This window comes from Pteropus vampyrus, unplaced genomic scaffold (assembly GCF_000151845.1).
Source record: "Pteropus vampyrus isolate Shadow unplaced genomic scaffold, Pvam_2.0 Scaffold3, whole genome shotgun sequence".
Classification (NCBI taxonomy): Eukaryota; Metazoa; Chordata; class Mammalia; order Chiroptera; family Pteropodidae; genus Pteropus; species Pteropus vampyrus.
In genome coordinates, this window is record NW_011888784.1 from 15,123,980 (window position 1) to 15,148,947 (window position 24,968).

General features: G+C 37.5%; 1 protein-coding gene across 12 annotated transcripts in view; it reads right to left on the minus strand.

Moving 5' to 3' along the window:
* DTNA (dystrobrevin alpha) overlaps positions 1–24,968 on the minus strand; it is a 342,157-nt gene that overhangs the window by 3,051 nt on the left and 314,138 nt on the right. For 7 of the 12 annotated variants that reach the window (XM_023531716.1, XM_023531724.1, XM_023531706.1 and 4 more), the window contains 7 exons: positions 21,456–21,552; positions 12,309–12,465; positions 9,838–9,927; positions 8,434–8,602; positions 5,360–5,492; positions 3,421–3,469; positions 70–529 (listed from right to left, as the gene is read on the minus strand). In XM_023531716.1, the coding sequence (XP_023387484.1) occupies positions 3,452–3,469; positions 5,360–5,492; positions 8,434–8,602; positions 9,838–9,927; positions 12,309–12,465; positions 21,456–21,552 (664 nt within the window). In that variant the 3' untranslated portion in view covers positions 70–529; positions 3,421–3,451. Of the gene's footprint in view, positions 1–69; positions 530–3,420; positions 3,470–5,359; positions 5,493–8,433; positions 8,603–9,837; positions 9,928–12,308; positions 12,466–18,573; positions 19,765–21,455; positions 21,553–24,968 lie in introns of those variants that run through there. The other 5 variants (XM_023531733.1, XM_023531735.1, XM_011361760.2 and 2 more) reach the window with 3 other exon arrangements.

A 24,968-nucleotide genomic window follows, 5' to 3' on the forward strand; every position in this document is an offset into this window, starting at 1 on the left:
AAAAAAAAAATGTACATTGTATAATAAACTGTTTTGCTAAAATCTCAAAGAATCCAGAAATCAAACTTCTAGCTATAAACAGTATTAGTATTGTCATTGTAAACTGAACAGGATCAATATCATGTGCAAAGTTTTTAAATGCTTGTTAATACTGCCATCATGAGTAACAGCAGCATGGGTTTTCAGCCTGTGGTTTTTTGTTTGTTTTTAACCAGGGATGAGCTATGTTACAGAGGATGTAGCTGATAAGTTAGCTTTGAACAGAAGTCTTTTTTTTTTTTCCTTCTTAAAACACACACTTACGAACTACAAATCTTAGAACAAAAAGTTAGCTGCACTATAGTCAGCAGAACACGTCTTTAGGAGTGTGGGGGGGGTGGGTCTGTCAGGAGCTGCTGCGTGTGGTGGTTCCTCTCTTCGGTGAGGATGCTGTCAGGCTGCTGTCTTCTCCTCTGTGTGGGTGGGTGCAGCACTCCCCTTCATCACCAGCTTTCGTGTTACTGTCATCATCTGTCTGACTATAGCTTGCCTGGGAATAAGGAATGTGTAATTTCTTTTTAAAAATGAAAACTGTTCTCTACATCAGGGTTATGAAGCTTAAGATTCCCCCTTCCCCCGATACACACACACACACACACACAGACACACACACACACACACACACACACACACGCTCTACTCCCTTCCTCTGACAATTGGGAATGAACGTCCTGGGACAGTGTACGCTATTGCACCTTTTGAAAGAAAGGACAAGAATCCTCCATGTTGAATCTCTTCCTTAGTGGATATCTGTGACATATGGGGGGTTAAAGCAATGTAAACAGAGATATTTGTGCTGTCCTTTGGACAAGGAGATGAGAGCACTGACTCACCATGAGAATGCCATGCTAATTAAAAATATTTTTTAAGTTCACTTTCGATCTTGCAATCCTCCGATTTCTAGGAAGTGGCTGGCCAAGGAGTAGAATACCATATGGCCAAAGAGATGGACAAGGGACAAATCCAAGATTTGAGTGGGCCAAGATGGAGTTTTGGTGGACTCTAAGTTGAGAGCTAATCTTTATGTATACGGTTCCTTCCAAAGTGGCTAGATGAAAAGCAATAAACCAGGTTTTACTCTATTCACTCTTGTTAGTGTGTTAACAAGTCTATATTTATCTTCAAATAGACCTAAAGCTCTCTTTGAGCAGAGGATGAAATGGGTCTTTCATGTTTCCGATGTATCACTTTCTGCCCCTTACCCATGTAGGGCTTTGTCAGTAGAGATGTAATTGAAACCGATGAAGTCAGCTTCAGGACCCTTGGATAAGAGAGGCATATATTTTGGATAATTTCTGCAGCATAGTCTTGCAGCATAGTCGGAAAGTCAAACAAACAGATTTTAATACCATAAACTGCTCTAAAATTCCAGCTGTATTTCTTAGCTACATCAAGAAAAATTATAGTAGAACTACCTGCAAAGAAGAAAAGCCATTAGCTTCTGCAGGGTTCTATCAGATTTTAAAGGAATTTTGCCTAAGTGGTTGATTTAGTGACAGGCTGGTTCATGTTAAGAGTCCTGTGGAATGCCAGCTAGGTAGGTACAAGATGCATTAAATGGCAGATGCCACGGTTATGTAAAATTTTCACGGCTAAATTTATACCAAAGATTTAAAAACGGCCTAAGAACTTTCAAAGTACTGAAATTTTTGGCTTTTCAGTATAAGAACCAAAAGCTACTTTTTATCTGGGTTTATGTCAAGGACAAATTATTAGGCTTTTTACAAAATATATTTTTCTAAGAACTAGCTACTGCTCTTTAAATAATATGCAGAATAAAAATGATCAAATTGCTGGAGCTAAGAGAGAAAATGCTATTAAAAGAAAAGGCTTGCTCCTTTGGGGCTAGATTTGTTATAACCAGAGTGAATATTTTCAGAAACAGCTCTTGGGAATTTTTTCACTGTAGTCGTAATGTATCAGGAGAGCATGTGGTATATAGCATTCTCCAACCCAAAGGAGGCAGAATAAAATGCAGTCAGTTAAGATCCTTTCTTTCACACAAAAAGGGCCTCACAGCTCAAAAAGTGTATTTCATAATAGCAATTATGCTATGGTTTTTACTTACTTAATCTTAACCTGAAGACTGAGACAGGAGGTATTTGAGCTAGGATGTAATCTTTACTAATCGATAGATATGTCATTTAGAATATATATATCCCTTTTTTAATTTAGCAGCCAGAGTTGAGTCTACTATCAACTGTACTATAGGCTTATGGGATTCCATGGTTGGGAAAGATTGTATAACTACGGTAGATACAAGTCCTTGGGCCAGTGCGGCCAGATAACTGTGAGAGGTGTATTGGCTGTGAACTGTAATGAAGGATATCTAAGTGGCCATTAGCTGGAGCCAGAGAAACCATCTAGACTTATGGGGCAGTGTAGCTGAAGCTGTATCGAATCATTGCACATAGCTGAGTCTTAGCCTTGTTTATAAAAATAGAGGGAGCAAGCTAGTTCTCTGAGTCCCAGGGGTTCCCATACATCATAACTATAGCGGCTCCTAGGAACTGAATTGCTTGTTTGCACGTGCTCCTTAAAATTATAGTGTGCCTGCCACTATGTTTAGTTCTTTAAAAACTATATCCCAGTGAGGACAACTCCTCTATGAGGTAGGTATTATGATGTATGTTGTGTAGAAAAAATGATAGCTCATAGAGGTTTAATAATATGTCCAAGGCTATACTGTTAGGATTTGGTAAAACTCATATTAATAGAGTCCAGAGCCTAAATTTCAGATCACTCCACTCAAGTGATCCTGCCAGTCAAGTGGTATTCTCTCTCTATTGAGCAAATGCCACATAAATGATATTCTAAATTGTTATATCTTGTTGAATTCCACAATGCATTTGAATCAGCTAGCCCAAAAAATATAAGGCTGTTGGTGTTTTCCTCTATGTTTTGCTTTTTTTGTTTTTGCTTTTGTTTCAGTTTTGCTTTCACTTGTTAAGGGACACACCTTTGACTTTTGGGCCCCGAGGACAGCATGACTAAGGAGCTGACCCATCTCTGGAAGTGCTGAGCAAGCCTGGACTTTTCCTTCTCAAGTGATAGGCTTTAACTTGGGTGCTCTAATGGATTGGTGACGCAGCTCCATAGCCACGGAATATTTCTAGGGCATCTCTGGTGTTATAGACGTTTCTGTGCCACTTTTCCTAATAAATAGAGTTAAAAAGTCAATTCCCCAGGTTGTTTGCCAAATCTCCACTAAATTATAATGAAACGCTCCATAGGCTGAGAAGATTCTTTGACAAAAGCAAGGAAGGAGGATATTTTATCACATAGAAACACCTAAGAGAAAGTGATTGTGAATTTAGGTTACAAGTTATCAGAATTCGGTGTACAGTGGCCACATTTCCTTCTAAATAAGAGGGTACTTACTTGAGAGGAGAGTGATAAAAGGACATTGTATTCAACCTTGCAAGCTGACCTGCGGGTGACAAAGGACATAAACAAGAAAGGTGACATGTCAAGTCTGTGATGCAGTCAAGCCGGTGAATTATTTGGTTGGAAGCCATGCACAAAGACAGAAAGAGAGAGACAGAGTCCAATGACTGACAGTAGCATTCTGATCCATCAAACAACCATATTCTCACAGAGCAGGCAAAGAGAACCACTTCAGCGTTCTCCAGGGCATACGTCTTGAGTGGGGACACACAGGCCTGTTGTATCCTCCTAGCCCTTTTCTTTGCCTTTCCCTGAAGTCACTGGGTATGGTAAGGAAAGGAGAGAGAGAAGAAGCTTAAGATTTACAAGAAATGGCAAAAACTCTGAATGGATCTTAAGCTAATCATAGAATTTCTCTTCATTTTACTCATGTAAGGCGAAATTCCTAATTCATTAAGATAAATAAAAATATAACAGTTTATATAAAATGGTTGCCTCTCTTAAAAAAAAACCCTAGAATTTCAGTTACTGTTGTACCAAAATCCAGAAACTTACATGAAGTCAAAGAGGAAGGCCTAGGAGGCACCTCTAACAGCATGAACCAGAATATTGATTATTTAACCGCGTCTCTCTTCCCTCTAGGCCGCAAAGCCGAATGAGGTACGTGTAGGACTGCCATCCCTCAGAGCTCCCAGAGACACCCTGGCAGCTTCACCCAGGCTAATTTCCCTCTGTAGATGGGCCAGAGAAGTCGCAAAGAGAGAGCCTTCTCTGTGGGTCTGTACTTCTGGCGACTTTGACTGTTTCTGCAGTGTTGAAGCATGGCATTATATATATAGTGACTGTTTTGGTTATTTTTTTGTATGACTAGGCCACCATTTAACTTGCTTCTGAAACGTGGCTGTTATACCAAAAAGGCGAATGGAACATTCCAAAGAGGCAAAACTTTAGTTTCATATTGTCGGGGTGGAGTTAGCGGGCTTCAATTTCTTTCTTGCTACATACTTCTTGGGAAAATATTTCAAAGCTTAATCTATAAACATATGAAAAGTAGAAGATAATTTATTCTCTCTGCTTCTCCGTCCTTCACTACCAGAATAAGAGAGGGCCACTGCTGACTTAAGCATGAAAAAGCTTCTCTGGCCACTGGACAGAAAGCCTGAGAGTAAAATAACCCACTGGGGGCTGGGGAACAGCAGGTCTCAACCATGTAAACATCTCTGAACTCCTGGAACCCCAAGGAAACACTGGGAAATTACAGGGAAAGGAAGCATACAAGAAAGACAAACATAGCAGTAGAACAATTTCCCTGGGGAAAATGCATCCCCTTTCAGATGTTGCTAATTATATTTATTCCCGATTGCAGGTGTTCTGTTCAGTAAATTCTCAGAGGGATTAACATACTGCACTATTTATGACAATCTGTCCATCCATACGCTGCTGAACACGGGGCCTGTAGTCCCCCCAACATTTCTTGGTGTTTGTCATTCACCTGCTTATTTATATTTGACACAAGATAGGCAGTGAAAGTGGCTGAGGACAAATGATTCAAGAGAGCGGATATATTTATATTTATTCAGTTTCCTTGTGCTTTGTTCTCTGTCTCTTTTTTTCCCCTCAGTAAGAAAAAGCATCTTTCCTAATGATCTTGGAGGAGTATGGACTGTTAGTCACCATGTCTCCATTAATGTGACAAGGCCTCTTTTCATTTTCTAGATTGGCATTTATAAGAATACATGGTGAGTGACAGATATAAGAAGTATTTAAAATTTTTAGTGTCTAGAATACACAGACTAAGGAATATAGTCAGAATATTCTAGAAAGGGAGGGTAGAAAGAAGAAGAAGGCACTGATTTTTCGAGTAATGTGGAAGACCCGGCTACCGAGGGGCTGGGGCAGAAGTCACGGGTGGTGTGGGCCTGGCTCCCCGTACCTGATAGGCTTCATCCTGCAGCTTCTGTTTCAGGTACTCCTCCATCTTGAGCTCATTCTCCAGCTGCTGGACTGAGTCATTCTCATAGTTCTCATCCTCGGGCCGCACATAGGGGTCCCCGTCTTCTGTAGCTCTGGGAATAATACACAGACAGAGTTTTGGAGCAAATCTTAAAAGTCTAAGTGAACTTCATGTGTTAGCTGTAATTTTGGGGGCGCATTTACTTTGTCCTCCACTTCTTCCCTTCAATTCACTTCAATTCCGTGTCTTCTGTTACCTAATAGAAAACTTTTAAAAAAACTCTGGAAGTTTAAGGAAATATATAATCAAGGTATTCTCATATATAATTTTTTTATGGCATTACGGCGATCATTGGTTATCTGTGTTTTTGTAGGGTGTACAGGAATGAGTTGTCTTTGAGATATTTGTCAGTCTTAAAAAAGGCAAGCTTGTCTTTTGAGTGGATATAGTTTTCCCAATCTGGGGCCTTTTTTTTCCTTTCCTTTTCTTTTTTTTTTTTTTAATGGAATCCAAGAACATTTTCTATAAGGAAAGTGAGCCCTCTAGTGAAATAATGATTAAAGACGTTTGTTCATTATTTAACCTTCTTTGTGTTAAGCATGTGTGTTAGCATGTGCACCCATGTGCTTTATTCTTATAGTAGAATCAAATCTCAGAATATCAACTAACCAAAGTCAGAAAGCCTAATACTCTAACCCATAGCTCTTGATATGAAAAATTTATACTAGCTCTAAATCTAAGAAATCCACTTAATTTTCCAATTCCACTATGAAATAAATAGATAAGTATGACCTTATTCACTAATGTGTGACTCTACCTCCATCTATTCATCCTAGTATATATAAAGCTCTTGCTGGAACTACCTGAATTGTATGACTAAAATATTCTCAGGGTAAAACACAATACATGTTTAGATAGTACAGATATTAAAATATCCCCTAAAATGAAAAAGTGGTCAAGGAGAAGTTTCTGGATTGGAACTTAAATGCCAATCCACATGTTTATTTATATCTGTACAACATGTTCTTGTTATTTTTAGAGGTTTGGGGCCAGCCTAAATAGGTCTGAGGCCTCTGTGAACTCTCTCTCCTCAACTCCCGTAGCCATATTGGTAGCTGGAACTGCCACCAGCATAACGGGGACAGTAGAGTGAGGTAGCTTTAACTGCAGTCTTGGAACCTAGGATTAGCACAAGGAAATTTTGAGTAACCACCATGTAAATGCTTAATTATAGAAAGTCAAACAGATATGTGTTTACCAGACTAAACTGATGACAATTACTTCACCGTTTTGAATAACAAACAAATCAAGTAATTCTAAATTATAGAGGAAAGAACAAGAGAGCAAACTAAAATTAAAAGCAGCAGCCCGCTGCCATTTTAAATTACGTTAAAACTGGTTTGTTTTGATCTTATGCTCTGCCTTTTCACAGCTGGCTTTCAAACCATGTCTATTTATAATTCCCCATTATTACTGGTCTTTTACTCACTACTTGGATTGAGAGCTAAAACACCAGAAAGGCCTATAAAGGCCTCTGGTTATTTTCTTCTTTGGGTCTTTAAAACAGCCAGTTTATTTTTGTAGACCAGTCTGCGGTACTTTTCACATTAAGCACTGTCACCCTTCTGTAGTTTTTTAAACAATTAGCAATTCCCTTTTCTAGCTTTTCGGCAAGCCTCCGCCCACATTTCTCACAGTCCATGAGCCTCACTCTCCTAAAGGCCCACTCTCGGCTCCCTTTGTTTCGCTCTTTTCCCTCCTGAGCTTGGCTCTGAAGCTCTGTCTCAGTTTCATCTTTATTTCTCAGCTTTGGTTTCCTCTGCCTGACTATTTTGAGCTGATCCAGCATCACAGAAAGTCGAGTGAGTATGTCACTAATTCTGCAGGCTTCTGTCAAGCTACAGAAGCCTAATTCGGTAAAAACTTTTGCAAAATGTCTTTCGAGGGTCAGATTTATATAGATTCAACAAGTCAGCCAAATTGGATTTCTTTATAATGAGGTTTTATAAATTTACTGTCATGCACCACATAACGATGTTTTGGTCAAGGACAGACCACATATATGACGGTGGTCCCATAAAATTATAGTAGAGCTAAAAAATTCCTATTGCTTAGTGGCATTGTTATAACATCATAGCACAATGCATTACTCACGTGTTTGTGGTGATGCTGGTGTAAACAAACCTATTACAACTGCTAGTCATATAAAAGTATAGCACATACGATTATGTACCATACATAATACTTGATAATAAACTGTTATGGTTTACGTATTTACTATATTATACTTTTTATCATTATTTTAGAGTGTACTTTTTCTACTTATAAAAAGTTTGCTGTAAACCAGCATGCTATGTAACTTTGACAGTAGCCTCATACATCCCATATTCACTGCATTTCTTGATTGCATCATTTTTTCTTGTGCTTGATTTAATCTTGTGTTGTTTTGTGCATTAACCTGCTGTAGAAGCTTATAGCCTAGGAGCAATAGGCTGTACCATATAGCCTAGGTGTGTAGTAGGCTGTACTGTCTAGGTTTGTGTAAGTGTATCTATAATGTTTGCACAACAATGCATTTCTCAGAGCTCATACCCATTGTTAAATGGCACAACAGTATACTTATTTGGGTTCCTAGTGTTTTTATGATGTTGTTCACATCCATTCTGAACAGAGTCCTCTCCAGCATCATGGGATCCTCCAAACACAGCTACAGTAAGTTCAGAAGATAGGATGACTTATCTACCAAACTAGTCTGTGAATCTTGGAAGGCTGGGAGCGATTTTTTTATACTATTTTGTACAAAATTAGCACAGTGCCAAGTTCTCAATAAACACTGCTTGATTTTGATTATTTATACTCTCTGGAAATTGTAATGGGGCAGGGGGATAGTCACAGTGACAAATTTAAATGTAGTACCCTTTATCTCTTCTGGCGGAAAAAGAAACTGCATCATTCCTTTCCAAAATAAAGAATGAAGCAACAGTGTTTTCACTTTCTCATGCTCCCTACGGTGTTCTGTTCCTGAGAAATAACCCCAAGCAGAAGATACTCACACATCACCGCGCATAGTGCTTGGGGTAGCTCCACTGTGAATGTACCCTGGTTTCCGGGCATGAATTTGTGCTAGAAAAGCCTTTTCAGAGGTTGGTGATGGAACCAGATCCTCAAACTGAGTCTGTGCAAATTCAGAATCCACATTGCTCTCTGTTTCACTCCCCACCTCTGTTAGGCACAATTCAAGAGAATAAAGAATGACACGTTAGATTTTTTTATGATCAGCAAATAAAGGGCTAAGCTTAATATAAACACGCTTGTGCTATATAAAACATTAACGAGTTACCGTATGTAGGTCGGGTGTTTATTTTTTTCTAAATGATAATTGACACTTGATATGAATTACTATAAAGTCATTTGTATACACTATTGTCTTTTTTTATCTCTAATGATATGAGGAATTTTTTTTGTCTTAATAACTGACTTAACTCATTAAAACTTCTGTTTTTCTCCCTTTAGTCATCATTAAAACTGTTACTTTTGCTTAATATTAATTTAGGAAATACAAACCTAAAGCATCACATTCACTTAGTATTTCAAAGTATTTTATAAGAATATAAACTTGAAACTTCCACAATAAGGATAACATTTTTAATCATCACTTGCTAGGACACTGGGTATATACCATTGATCATGATGTATTAACTAATGTCATTTTTATCCTATTTAGTAATCTAAATCTAAAATAGAAGCAACAATTTTCATTACTTTAATTCTAATTATAGAGATTTTAAGAAATTTAAATCCAAAGTTTTAATATTGAAGTTTTATTTCTTATGATTGTATTATCAACTATATGACCACACTCCTGCCAGGCAAATATCTTGCTAGATGGGCTTTAAGAAATAGATGAGATGTATTAGTAAGTGGTAAGATAGTTATCTGAATATTCATACTGTTAAAGTTTACAAAACTCTGTGTAGTATTATTAGGATAAAGAGATTCTCGCAGTTTTGTGTTATTTCTTTTCTGGGTAAATCTTTCTTTAGAGATACTACAAAGGTAAACTTCAGGTTAGCCTCATTCAATTAGCTGTGCATTGCAAATGAAGAGAGTCTAAATTAGTAATTAAAACACTGACCTTATAAAATAACTTCAGCATCATGTCACTTTAGATCACGACAGATGTTAACGACTATCTTTGGCTTCTAGAAATGTCATTTTAAGTATTTTTCTCTATTCTTTTCTGCATTTTTAAGCTTTCTGTATTAAGCATGTATTAAGACTTCTCATCAGCAAAATATAAAGTTAAAAATCTGAATATATCAACAAAATATCACATAGATCTTTAAAAAATCTTTTCATATTTCAACAATGAGCAGATCTCTAACAGAAGCCCCTAGCACTTTTGGGTTCCTCTGCAATGAGCAGACAAATAGGAGGGGACCAGGAAAGGGACGCACCAGAATTCAGCTCTTTCACAAGAGAGGACATGGTGTTAGTGATGGAATCCGCTGCCACTAGTAAGTCGTTCCTTAAATTTCTTCTTGTACCTTAAGTGAAGAAGAAATGACAATTAAAAAAAAATAAAAGCTTTTCTTTTCCAAGATTTTATACCGTTTATCATTTCCATTGACATTCTAAAGCAAAAACACTTCCAAGACTTCTCCTTTTCAGATGTGCTTTGGTTCATTTCCTGAAAAAAAGAATGTTGCACTTAAGCAGTGGACTCTGATGTGGGAAGACATGGCAACTGACGAGGGTTCATATAATTTATTGTCTAAATTGAGACAATTCTGCACATGAAAGGGAGTGGTATTAATAACAAGACTGGGTGACCCAGCACAAAATAGGATGGTCCCAGGTAAATCAGTATGTGTGGTCACCTCTCTTATGAATAACCCACACATAAAAACACCGCTGTGCCTTCCTAGCTGCTGCTATCATTTCAGCCGTTACCTGGGCCCACTGGATTCTGATCTTCATCACCATAGCCTCTGTCTCCCACCAGGGCTCCCAGAGCTCCCTCTACTTTTATAGGTATCTCTTGGAAATGGGAACCCTGTGCAACAAATGCCCCCAGAGTGTGAAAAAGGGGTGAGGATTCTTGCTCCTGCTACCAAGATGTGGGCAGAAGATAAATGTCTGGTCCGCTGAACTGGAACTTAGACTATGTTTCTTAATGGTAGAGAAAGATTATGAAGTTTCAGGCACACTGAGAGTTAAATGGATATTTGTGGGCTGGCCTAGGACCTGGTCAAGGTGAAAATGGAACAGAGGGTTAATCACCATAATATCTTTGGAAAAAGGACTCAAGATTCCAAATACCTGACTTGCAGATGAACTTATGCAGCACAAGCTCTTTGTGAGCTAGGCCACATGTCATTCCATCATGTCTCAGAAAGTAGAACTAAATAAGCAGAATAATAAATACATGTAAATTAAAATCAAAGTAGCTTGAGAAAACATTAATTGTAATAGAAAGCTCAAATTGATTTAAAATACTGTATAAATTTCTTTACAATAATATTTAGGGAAAGGACATTTTTCCTTCTAAAAATTAAATATAGTTATTTTGTAGAACAACATATATTTGTATAACTTAAATTATTTTCTTTTTCAGAAGAAAACACTCTGTATGGATCTTCTCTTTTCCTTCATAATAGAGAGTACATCATTCTCTTCCTTTAAAATGTTAGATTTTGTCCCCTATCCATGATGGATGAGAGGGTCTGTTTCCTCACACTCTTGCCATTGGAGGATATCACTGAAGTTAATTTTTTTTTTGTAACTTCTAAGTAACATTTTTATTTCTACAGTTATTTCATATATTTATTGGCAATTTATATTTCTTCTTCTGTCTGTTCATATCCTTAACCTATTTTTGTTTTGGGGATGTCTTTTTCTTACTGATCTCTGTATGCTTTACATCAGCTGAAATTATAGACTCAATTGTCATATATGCTAGAAATGATTTCCTCAAATGTGTTTTTTTAAAACATTTTGTTTCTTTTTGTCTTAAAGCTAGTAACCAAATATGTCTCTCTTCCTTAAATCTATACATAAAGACCAGGAAGAATGTTTATGATATACTGCTAATTTAAAGAAAAGGCAAATTGTGGACTAAAATGTGATGCATGATCTTATTTGTGTGAAAAATAAAGAGTATGTGTCTATAAAAACACACATAAACACATATGTTTATATATAAGCGAAAAGTTTAAATGGACCAAACTGTTAATAGTGGTTACTTCTAGGAATGAGATTGGCAGTGTGAGAGTCTGCAGGAAGATTTTTTCCCTAGTTTTCTGTAAATTTAAAAAGTGATGGCAAGAAAAACTTTTAAAAAGTGTTAAAACATTTCCCAATGAAAAAAACCACTTGCCTCCCTAATCCCCCGTGTGTAAATGGAAGAGGCAGCCCGTGGGTGAATGTTGTTTGTCATCTCGATTCACTCTTCACCATCTTCTATTAACTGTGGGGTCCTAACCGTGTAGCCCCATAATGGAGGCAGTGATTCAACTCTTTAGGGCAACTGTAAAATGACTAAATGTCCTTCTTCATCACCTCAGAGCTAAAGAGCTGGATTGTTTAATCTTCATCTTGAGTTTGCTTTAATGTAAAGAGAAGAAAGCAGGAAATAAGATCTTTGAGAATTTTAAAATGGATTGTATTTATACTTTCCTGAGATAGTTAAGTTAAAGAATTTCCGTTCCCTTAATGAACAAAGACATAAAAATGGTGGACAGCAATAGAAGCCAAAGGAAGGTAAGGTGGTGAGATGAGGAACAGAGTTTCTCAAAACTGCAGGGCCAAGTCATGGAATGCCCTAGAACATCCATGGTGTGGCTCTGATGACCCCATGCCACGCAACAGACCGTGATGAATTATTTGTTACATAAAAGCAGAACACACCAAAAACAAAGCCACTTACTTTGTGCAAATGCCTCCTGTACATCTCCCCCTACTCCTGTGAGAGAGTCCTGAGGCGTGTGAGTCGGGGTGGAGCAGGCTGACGACCGGAGGGGCATGGGGATGGGCCTGCTGATGGTGTGGCTGGGGGAGGAGCGAGGAGAACCTGCTCCCTGGGTCTGAAGAGACAATGCAAGCCATTAATTTGTTTTTCCAAGAAAATGCCATCCCCCAAGTCCTCAAATGTTAAAAACCATAACAATGAAATTTCAAAGCAGGAGGAAATCCTCGGTAATTGAGATGGTCATTCTAAACCTGAGTTGCAAGTGTAGGTAATTTAGGACTTTATTATACATTATTTAAAGTCTGCTGTTATATCTTGAAAGCTAAGAATATTAGTACAGCATTGTTCGATAATACATAAGATGTGTCCCCAGGTGATGAGCTACTGTTACGCAGTGATAATTACAAGGTGTGTCTATTTTCTCCTTGAAGGAAGTTCTAAGTAGAATAAAAAACCATTGAAGAAGAAAGTTTTAAGTATAAACTAGGAGACTCTTTTGGGATGGTTATGGTTTACAGGCTTCCTAAATTTTCAACCCATCTGTCCTGGCATCATCCGTAGAGGATAATTTATAGTTCAAATCATGCCATGCAATATTGTGCATATTCAGTCTCAAATTAAGAATCAAACAAGGTATAAACTGTTTAATCCCTATTTTACAGACGAAGTTGACTTTGTCAAATTGCTCTGTGATTCAGGGATTCCAATGGAGAAGAGAAAAAAGAAATCTTGGTTTCTAATTTTGGGCTACTGTTTCCCTGTAGGAAATGTCCTTCTCATGGCCTATGAAAAAGCAGTATTCTAGCAGAAAGAATAGTGAGAATTAAAAGTGAGTAAAGAAAAAAGTAGAAAACAACTAAAAGCTGTTTATCTTTGCACTACAGTTTTCGGCATGAAACCATTCTGAGACTGTCACACCTTGAATTTCACAGCTTCATCTCTACAGTGAGGTCTCTTAGAAATATTTTCCCTTTTTAATAATTAGTTTGCAAAGGAAGTCAGTACTCATGAATAAGAAAATGCAACTGAGACCCTCAAGTGCATACACAACAGATCAGGTATTTGTTTAAGTCCCATTTCAATCCGTTAGGTTTGGCCAGAGAGAGTGAAGACTCTGCCACGGCAAAGCCCAGAGGTTCATCAACCCATTCAACTCCCCTGAGATGTGAACCAGGAGAGCAGTGCTCTGGAATATTCGAATTAGATCTTTGCTGTGGGTTCAGCTGCTTGCAGTTAAAACACACAACATCAATCCTGTACAATGCCATGCTGTTAGCTTTCTAGGGCTCAGCATCACACATAAAAGTCAAATCTAAAAATTGAGAAAAGTCCAGAATTAAAAAAATGAAGCAAAACAGAACACAGACTCATGTGATGCCCAACGGGCGGAGGTTTCCACTCTTTCACTCTCAACAGTACCTTGGAATGGTCTGTCCGGGCCCAAGGAAGAGGAGTTTACCCGCGTGCGATGCCTTGCAGCCTGCTTGCCCCAGCCCGCTCGGGGACAGGGACGACGGGGCTGGTTTTCCCCAGCAAACTTTGGCAGCTCAGTCTCATTACCACGAAACCTTTGCTTCTGAGCTACCATGGCCTCCCCCTGCGTCCCACACCAACAATAAACGACTTCTCGTTTGATTTGTGCTTTGCCATGGATGAAGGGTTTTGATGTACATGCTCACTGATTTCTCTCCACCACCACTGAAGTAGGTATTACTACTCTAAATGCATAGTTGTGGATCCCAGTGCTTAGAGAGGTGAAAAGAATTGCCCAGGAGATGAATCAAGAATGTCTATGCTGATGTCTGAGCCCAGGCGCTCTGAGTACCCTGGGCTGTGGGGACCTGGATGAGCTATGGCAGATGGAGTGTCTCTCAGAGAAGACAGACGTCGGTCAGGTGCCTTGAGGGCTTGTTTCACCTCCCCTCTGGGCTCTACGCTCGGCCTTTCTAACCTTCCCGTCTGTGGGTACCTTACCTCTGGCAATGCTCTCCGCTTCTGCTCCTGCACTCAGCTCTCCTGCTAACCGCGTTTGTCTGAGGCACTCCCAGCCTTACCTCTCCCTGCTTAATACCTGGTCTCCAAACCCAACTTTCCTTACTCCTTTCTGCCTGCTTCCTTTCTTCAAAACTCTCTAATGGTTCTGTGTTAAGAGAAAAATAATGGACTTGTAGTTATGTGTGAAGGGAAAACAATTGACTGAATCTAAATTACATCAGTGTGTGAATGACTAATAGTCACTATCTCCTAAATGAATCTCTAACTGGTGTAATTTCAATCAATTCTGAGTATGTGAAGAATTTTAGTGAAAGATTCTGTGCTGAAGAAAAGATTCAGCGATATCTTACCTGCAACTTGCAACTCCCATGTCATGTCCGGTCTTTACCCAGATTTTTGTAGAGAGGACCCTGGCTCCCTGGGCCATCATGGCCCCATACCTCTTTGTGAGGATACCACCCAGTTTGATGCACAGTACCTTCCTAGGACCTACTGCCAGCTCTGGACTCCCTTTCTGCTGTTCTTGTAGGGCCACTTAGGAGAGGGCAGTTGCCTCTTGGCACTGGGGTAGATCAGTGGGGTAGATATCACTGAATTTCACTTTCACAGGGAGTAGCTTCTATAGAATGGTGGCTTCTGGCCAGGTCATAAAACATGTCTTCTAACTACTTTAGAACAGTTAGGGTGAATAATCTCTGTGAACATCCTTTTCTGGAAATTACTCGATGATTAATGGAGCAAAGACTTAAGGGATGATGGTCCATGCAGATCAATATATAGATCTAAAATTCCTGAGAAGGGAGTTGATTTATGGAAGAAGGAAAACATATATCATACTTGGCAAATTTAAAATAGCTCTCTTCCTAGAGAATAAATAAAAAATTCATTTCTACACTCCATCCTCTGAGTCCACTCAATGTGCTGTTGTATCAATTTTTAAAAAGTCTGACAAGATCCATAAATTTTCTGATTTTTTTTTTTTTTTTAACCAGGAAGTATTTTGGTTTCTACTCAGCACCAGAAAGGAGGGATGCTTTAAGGAAGGGTCCGAATGTCTAATTGCTGAACCAGCACTGCCTGGAGAAATGGCAGAGAGGATGACCATGAGATGGGAGTGGGTGATGTTATGTACGTCCTCCTCCCAACCTGAAAAATCTGCCTCTCAGGTTTGGCTGAGAATACAGCCTAGTCAGGTCTGGTTTACTTATCAGCCTGGGAAGGTAGAGCAAACCAGTGTTTAGCTACATCCAACCCTCTTTTCATCCTTTCTCCCAATACACATTCACTGACTGTCATCATAGGGATTGTTGTGTACAAAGTGTTATGGGGACACAGATGAGGTGACTGATCCTGACTTCAGGTAGGAGGCATCATTGCACTTGGGTCTTAACAGCCGAGATTTTTAGGCAGAGAAGAGAAAGTACTGGGCAGAGAGAAGAACATCCCAGGCCTTGGAGTATCACGAGCAATGCAGATAGGGTTGGGAGGGCAGTATTATTGAAGCGCCAGGTTCACTATGAGGAGTGGAGGAGAATGATGCTGGGAAGGGGAAGAACTGGGTTTGGGTGCCTCCAATGTCATAAAAGGGGCTAGAATTTATCTTGAACTTGAGGGTCATCTTTCAATGTTTTAAAGCAGAGAAATAATATTTAATAATTTTCTAGAATGAATTAACCAATCCCTAATTTTTAAAAAAGATGTGTGTGTGGTGTGTGCGCATGCATGCACGGAGGATGAGGGGAGAGAGAGAGAGAGAGAGAGAGAGAGAGAGAGAGAGAGAGAGAGAGAGAGAGAGAGAGAGAGAGAGAGACTGAAACTGGGAGGGTATGTTTTTGAATACAAGATGTGAGTCCTTATACTGCAATTGATTATTTATGATGTGTATTATCCATGTCCCCACCCTCACTTTTGATTGCTTCACTACTCTATCGAATACCCACCAGAGACAATGAGCAAGGGAAACAGAGAAAGGTGAAACTTAAGCTGGTAAAATTGTCATTTCTGGTCTGTTCATATTTTTTATAGCCTTGTGTGAAAGAAGTAGGAACCTGAGTGACTATGACTTCTTGAATTAATTGGGTCATCCAGTTGTAAACAGAGAACAGAATGAAGGCAGGGGATGAAATTTGGAATGATGGTTGATTTTCTCCTTCTGATTGAAACTCTGTTGGTTAACTGTAAGGAAGAGAAGTGAATGTATGAGTGTTTTTGTGTGTGCGTGTCAAAATATGGGTCAAATTAGAAAATTTACATGTACCCATATACATGTATATACACACATACGTTCTTATTTATATATGACATGTATGGTATTTTCCAAAGTGCTTGCACATCCATTATCTTTTTAAATCCATACAACAATCTGCTAAATCATGTATTATCTGTACATGTGAAATAAATTACCAGGAAGTGAACTGACTTACTCATCTTACGCTGTGACGGAAGAGCTGGGACTGGTATAATTCATGTCTAACTCTAGTAATCTTCCTAAGAAGTTATTATTGAGATCTTATTTTCTGAACTCAAAGTCAGGATGCTTGGTTTTAGACCGGAACATAATATTTGAAACTAGAAGTATATCAGAAACTCTGGAACATACTGTCGCTGCAATTATACCCCAGCCGCCTTCATTATTAAACTTTTTATGAATGTTCTTTTTATGGTTCCTTCAATAAATCTTAAAAATACACAAAGAAGAAAGAGGGTAGGATAATTTCAATTCAAGTTTTGTAAAAAAAATTTATTGCTTATGATATCATAATCATCGTTTTATATTACAGGCACTATTTTTTAAAAAATTCATGTTCTCTCCTCAAGGGGAATAAATTCATGCATTACTTCTAACAAGAAACAGTATAGTTAGGAATTATATATACCAATATAATAAAATACATTGAACCACACAGACTTAGTTTAAAGCAAGTAGAGGCTATTAAATCAAGCACGATTTGTTGTGTGCAGTGTTTTAAATCTGATTTTACAAAGAGAATGTCCCCAAAGGAGAAAAGCTCATAAATGAAAACAGAATTTAGAAGCAGATGCCAGACTAAAACCTCTAAATTCTTTCCTTAGATCATGTTATACCATGAGAAGTCTATATATTTGGATGGCATTTGTTTATTTCCTTGTAGAACTATCTTTACAGGATTGGAACATGTGAGGTTGTCTTTAATTTTGACTGAAGGTCATTATAAGTATCAGCCATATGAAAGTTACTATTGCATTTGTCCATTTTTTTTTTCAGTACTCCTCCTGTAAAGCTCTGAGTGAGACTTTCTTTTTATATTTTATGCCAACAGAAATTTGGTCCCCTAAGAACTAGAGTTTCTGTTCTAATAAAACGACCAATATGCTTTTCTTTTTCGCTTTATTGCCAGAAATCTCAGAGTAACACTCCTGTCCCTTATAATTAGCATATTTGCATTTTCTTTTCTTCAGTTTTTGATTTTTCTATTTTTATTTTATGAAGTCATTGTTTATGTCTTTTGTTGTTAGCTGCCTCGGGTCCTTTTTGAAAAGAGGTTTGCGTGTAAAAGCAAATGAATGACTAAAACAGGCAAACTCCCTTCCAGACAATGCACTGCTGACATCTGGGTGTTACCAATAATGGCCCTTAAGTAGCTATGCAGCAGTACTCACTGCAGGCTGACTTTTAGAGATGCAAAAGCTGTTTCGGGCTCAGTGAGAGGAGCTGGAAGGAAAGGGGGCAGTAATGCTCTTATGGGCGCTGCCATGGTTTGGCTCTCTGCATCCATCTGTTTATTAACTTCCAGCCTCTGTGCGTCCATCTGTTTATGAACTTCCTGGCTCTATGCATCCAACAGTTTATGAACTTCCCGGTCCTCTGAGCCTTTCAAGAATGCGTTGCCCCGGAAATGGTAGAGAAGGAGTCCCCGTGGGAAATGGATAAAGCAAGGCTGACCGATTACAGGATGATTGCCCTCTCTCTCCACTAGGAGGAGGAAGGTTATATTGGAGCCTTATCTCCTTTTTTAATGCACGTGCTAAGTAAGAGACAGAAAAGAAAAGAGGCTGTTTGCAAAGAGAAGTGCCACAGCAAGGCATTTTTCTCTACCATGATCTAAGTGTTGGAAGTACATAGAAATACCCCATGTATGCATTTATGGGCAATTATACAGGCTGTCAATGTGTGTCCTTCACCGAGGGGCACTGTCTCAATAAAACTGGACTTTAGTTTTAGCAATTTTTTTTTTCACAAAATACAAAATAATGTAATACATTGTCTTTATTGTCTGACATTACAGGTTAGTTTTACACTTTCCTTTTTTACAGACCATGGGAATAAAGGGCAAAAATGTGTCCAGCATTTTGCAAACATTCTTTGTTACACACAAACACACACAATGAATAATAGGAAAGAGAATACAGAAGAATTAAAAAGTAGGTTGAAATTGGACAGGCTACGGTTCTAATCGATCAATGGAAATAATGTGAAAATGTTTGATAATACTAGCAGGTGGGGTCTATTGTCATACACAGCTTGGTACATGCACTTGAAATAAAAGCAGCTTTTATTTTGCTTTCATTTTATTATTATTATTTTTTGAGTATGCTGCTCCCTCTGCTGGCTTCTGAACCTGACCACAGAGTTAGGTACAGGGCTTCAGTTTAGGCTACAGTTATGATGTCCCTTTTCCCGGAGATATATCTGAGGACCTTGTGAAATCCCAGAGCAGAAAGGTTCTTGGTGATAAGAGAAAGGCTGAAAGTTACCTATTCTTTTGAGATGTTTCAACCAACAGTAGGAATTCTGCTTGGGAAGAACTAAACAATGGAAAGTGAACAATTACTGAGTAGTCTTTCTCTCATAAGACTGAGTACATTTGGGTGAGCAGTGGGGAATTGGGGCTTAATAATTATATAATAAAAAGAGATGTAATTGGCCAATTTTTATAAAAAGAGGTTCTACATTTTTTCAGTAAAATGGAAACTGAACTGGATACTCACAGTGTTAGGGGATGAGGAAGTTAGCTTTTGAGTGCTGTGGGTTTTACCTAGTGTAACTTTAGTGACTGCAGTGGGTATCTTTCTATTAAGAGAAGGGTTTGGTCAACAACCCAGAAAAGCACAAGACTGGTCTGAAATTTAGACCCCTGGAGATCTAAAAAGTGTCCAACAAATTACAATTTGTTCCCTCTTCTCAAAGATGTAATAGCTCTTCTTTTGATGCCGACAGTAGTAATAGTTATAAAAAATGCTAAATTTTATATATCTCAATTCAAGCACTACATTGAAAAGGAAGCAAATTAGTATGATTTTTTTTCTCTTTCCAAACTGAAGCATGAACATACATTAGAGGCAAAAGCAATGAGAAAAACAGCAGGATGGCAGGCCCCTCCACTGTTAGTTAAGACCTGCAGTAGGGAACATAACTTACTCCCTGCTTCAGTTCTTCTTCCTACAGAAAGATTGAACCAATAATAGTTAGATTACCCAGGGTTCCAATAAGAGCATGTTCCAATACAGTGTAAAGGAATGCAAGGTGGGGAAACATCAACATAGCTTTGATGGCAGGTCAAGTCTCTTCTACCTCAGTGACTTCAGTTCTAAGTCTTTTTAGGTATTTGAAAATATAGACCCATCTCTTTTCTTCCTGTGTCTAACCATCTTTCGACACCATCTCTCTGTCCTGGTGTTTGTACATCCTGATACGATGGAGTGCTCAGTTAGGCTAGGTTGATGCCAAGATGGCTGGTGGTAAACAGACTCGTATCTCAATGCTATGGTGATAGAATCCATAGCAATATAAGCAGGGGGATGTTTTCAAAGCTTCCTGTCATTCAGTGAAGGGAAAGATAGGATCAACTTTATTCATTTAGTATATTTGAAAAGGAAAGCAGAAAGAGCTTTTCTGGATCATCAAATGAGCTTACAGGCCAGAAATAGCAACAGGTTATTAATTATCTAGTCCTGTCCTAACACATAGAGTACAACGAAAATTGAATTCTATACTTTACATTTCTAATACACTGAAAAGTAAGTTTTGCTTGGTAAATAAAGTATTCCCAACACTGATGGCAGGCAAAGTTGACTAAGGAATAAAAAAAGTAAAGAAAACAAAAGAAAGAAGTGTTACACTAACAGCAGCGCCTGGGACACATTGGTTTCAACAAATGTTTGTTAAATAAAAGGAAGGAAGGAAGGAAGGAAAAAAGGGAGGGAGAAAAAGGAGAGAGGAGAGGGAGAGAGAGAGAGAGAGAGAGAGAGAGAGAGAGAGAGAGAGAGAGAGAGAGAGAAATACAGAAACAATAAATAATGGTGTGTCAGGGATGTGGGGGAGCCGTGGACTCAAAGTCAGGACACCTTTGGCATGTCACAGTTTCAGTCCATACTGGTTCATGCTTATTTACATCAAGCAGGATGACCACACAGCACTGACACTTCTACAGGGCTGACTGTGGACATGTGGCCATAATTAGTCTACTTTTGACTTAAAATGTAATTTAGTGCATACTGAAGAAGAGAATAAGGATTTATGAAAGGAAGAATGCCACTTTCCAATGAAAACAACAGATTATAGCATTCTGCAGAGGAATTCTATAGATCATCATATTAAACACTCTATCTGAAGAATAATAAGATTTCCATTTACATGTTGCATTTGAGACTCATAGAAGTTTTGTGACTTGCTGCTAAAGCCACAGAGATAAAATATTTTACTGAAATTAAAGCTACTCCTCTTAAACTATTACCATCAAAGTTATTTAATGGCTATCTTCATTTTATGAATTAGATATTAGCTTCTTTTCAATTTAGTCATAACTGATAAAAGCTACTAAATGTAAAATATTTCTAAATAAATCCGGTTTTATTACTTTCGAGGACATAAGAAACTGGAAATAAGCTAAGAAGAAATTTCCCATGAAGGTCCTCAGTAGTCTGGTTCCAGAAAAGGAGTAAGAATGAGCCCTATAATGGACTGCTATCATTTGATGCATTTGTGAAAAAATCCTATATCTGAGTTTGAAACCACATTTTGGGGGAAATCATATATAGTAATTGTAAAAGCCATTGCACATTATATGCAAAAATTTTACAAATGCCATAGTCCTAAGTCTAGAAAATATCTATTTATTGGAAACATCTTACCTTTAGTAGCTTCATGAGACCTTCTAACTGGACCATTAGCTCTCTCCGGCTCTCCTGGAGAGCAGACATTCTCTGTTCCAGCTCATCCTTGCGCTGTCTAAGAAAGAAGCAGTTGTCATCAGAAACAGCATTCAACTCACTGACTGAATCACATGTTCCAATCTTTTGGGACTAGTGAACCACCAGACAGAAGGAATCTCTGGGTCTTTGACATGGTTACTAGGCAGTGAAATGTCAAATGAGTGAACAATTATAGCTTGCGGTGTACATTTATTTATTAGAAGTCATACTAAAACAGGATTGGAATTCTTTTAGACACTTCTCCTTCTACCGTGAATTAGCCATTTAATGAAATCTTTTCTGAATGCTTCCTATGTCACGGCCCTGTGCGGTGCTTTGGGTTTCCTTGGGACAACAAACAAAAACCAAACTATCACTGAAAAAGGCCAATCCCACAGACCCTCCAAACCCAAGGACTCTTTTAAATCTCACAGAAAGTGTTGATTACCTTAGTATTTAAAAACTGGATTTAGAAAAGTAAAATTTTTCATATTTTTCAATCTTAATGTACAATGTGGTACCTTTCAGAGGTGAAATATTAATGGAGCATAGTTATTATAGTCAATCTAGATTTTTCTGGTTTGGGCTTTGTTTCATAAAGTGAAGCCAGAATATAGGGGTTCTATATAATTGTTCTAACTGAAAATAATCTACAAGGGTTGTGTTTGTTTAATTTCATTTTGTTTTGTAGAACTTCTATTAAACTGTCGGTGGAATGGAAACCATAAAGCACAATCTATACTCTATCACTGATGTTGATACTAAGAGGTATCAAAAATATCTTTTAAAGGGGAAAAGAAATTAAAACAGTATGGAGAATATTAATGGTTCACATTTCTAACAAACATAGATGTATATTTTCAAATCAATTTAAAATCTATTATTTTATGACCATTAGTATAAGTAATATATACATTTTTTCTTGCCCCAAAGGCTTCTGAGTTCAAAATATTGAAACTTATATTTCAAAAATGTGTAGATGCATTAACTATATATACATTAAAGTGCAAATGAATATGCCTAATATCAGTGGCATAGACACAACATTAAGTGGAGCTATAGCAGGGACTATGATGAAAAACTGACAATATAAAAATGTCACAATGAGTTAGGTCGATGGCTCATCCAATTGAAAGATATTTGGTGGGAGGACAGGTTATAGATAAAAATGAGACATTTCTCATTTGCTTTCATAGCAGCTTATTTTATAATAAATTATGAATTTAAAATTTATAAACAGATCTCAACTAATTTTGAAGATACTTATATTTTCAGCTTTTATTGCCACGTAAAGCTTACTCCCAGAGCAATCCTTCCTTTGATTTCTTTAACAACTGCCTCTTTTCTGAATCCTGTGGACAAGGAACATCATAATTTTATAGACTTTAATAATCTTATTTTCATCTTTTTCTTCCTGGGCTGCAGTATTCTAATTTAGAGAATCTTGCCACATTAAAAAATATTCTTCAATGACAAAACCATTAGCTGTTTTTTCTTTGATTTTCTCTGCACACGGTGTTTCAAATACATCCAACAGTAGGGTTTCGTAGAAGGGTAAACAATCTTTCTGATTTATTTTCAGTTCTCTTCTAGATACTGCTCTGTAATTTTTGGCCTTTTGGCCACAGGAACACTTTGAAAAGAAAGTTGAGGCAAAATTCTAATATCGTAGGTAAGAAACACTAAGAAAGGCATCTAAAAACTATCAGAAGAAGTTAACTAGTATTAGTTTAGAATTAATCAACATTAAAAAAACTTATTTGTACATTTACCTTATAGTCATAATCTTTCAAAACATGACATTTACTTTTTCACGCATTTGATTGAATTATATATGTTTTTTTTTTTAAGAAACACTCTTTTGAAATGTCTTTATTATTTATTCTCTGTGTTTATACCAGTGGTTACCAAACGTGAGTCTGATATCAAATCTGTAGTGTAGCCTCTACTGTTCAAAGCAGAAATGAGAAAACAAGGGTTAAATAGTGATTTTATTTTCATAGAGCTAAATATATTCATCTCTAAAGGAGTATCTTTTATTCTGATATTCTGTCATTTTATCTCTAGTTTTATATACGTTAAAACCCTTTTAGGACAGTGTTGGAACAATAGGAAAAATTTTAATATAAATTATATATTGGATAATAATAAATATCAATATTAACTTTCCTGAATTTGATGATGATAGCATGGCTATATGAAAGAATTTATTTTTTCTTAGGAAATATACACATAAGTACTTAGGGGTAAAGGGTGATGATGCTTGTGACTTACTCTCAAATGGCTCATCAAAAATATATAAATATATACGTGAGATATAGAGGGAGATAGAGAAGGTGTGGCAAAATGTTTGAATTTCTAGGTGAAGTATAGAAGGAAATTTGTTGTGATATTCTTATGACTCCTCTGTAGGCTTGTTCAAAATAAAAATTAAAACATATAATATCCTTCATGAAACTATTGTGACAACAGATGATGGTAGGTTTTAAAAAAATGTCATATGGTAACGCAAAAAGCACTCAACTTTATGCTGTTTCTCCCAAATAATTAAAAAACTGATCTGATCTATGGTATTCAAGTCTGGAAGCCACAGACTTGCATCAGAGATTACAATTCCATTTTAACTGGTAAAACCAAAAAAAAATTACTTTATATTAACAAGTTGTCGCCAAGAATAATTTTATATATGTTGAAAAGAGTGCGATTTGGGGGGCATAGAATAAGATACTTATATTTTAGGGAAGGGATAGATATAGAAAATGATTTATTTCTTTTTTTGAGATGTGTAGGGTGAAGTTAGTTGCTTCATAGTTTTAAAGAAATGTTTTCTTCAGTACAGAAGATGGTATTGTCTTTGCACAGTCCTTAGCTGTCTCTTAACGGTTGTGCAGTTTACCCATTCGATCTATTCAGCACTTTTAAGATACTGTAAATAAAATAATGAGTAGGATACAGTTTGTGTACTCGGGTGAGAAGGAAGCAGAAATGAAAAAGTTCAAAACAACAGTGGTGAATGTATCACCACTGGTGAATTCTTAAAAATAAGAACAACATGCTATATGTAGTAACACTGAGAAGAAGACGTCAAGTTCTATATGGCTGAAGAAGGTCAGAGAAGGCTCGCTAGATCATCTTGCAAAATGTCTCTCAGAAGCTACATCTCATATGGAAAGCAAAGGCCCTAGGGAACCATATGGAATGTTTCAGACCCTTCTCTGCTTCATCTGTGCTTCCGAATTGCCTGTATTCTTGAAATCATTAGTAAAGCTCAATACTGGAATAAGAGCTCTGGGTCATGTGAGTCTGACTTGGCAAACTAATCCAGTGTGTTAGCTCAAAATGTAACTCTCATTTTTCAATGGCTTCTTGTTGCAGAATTAATAGTAATGTCTTCATGGTCTGAAAGACTATAGAATCATGGTCTTTCCCTACCTACATCTTTTTTTTTTTTTT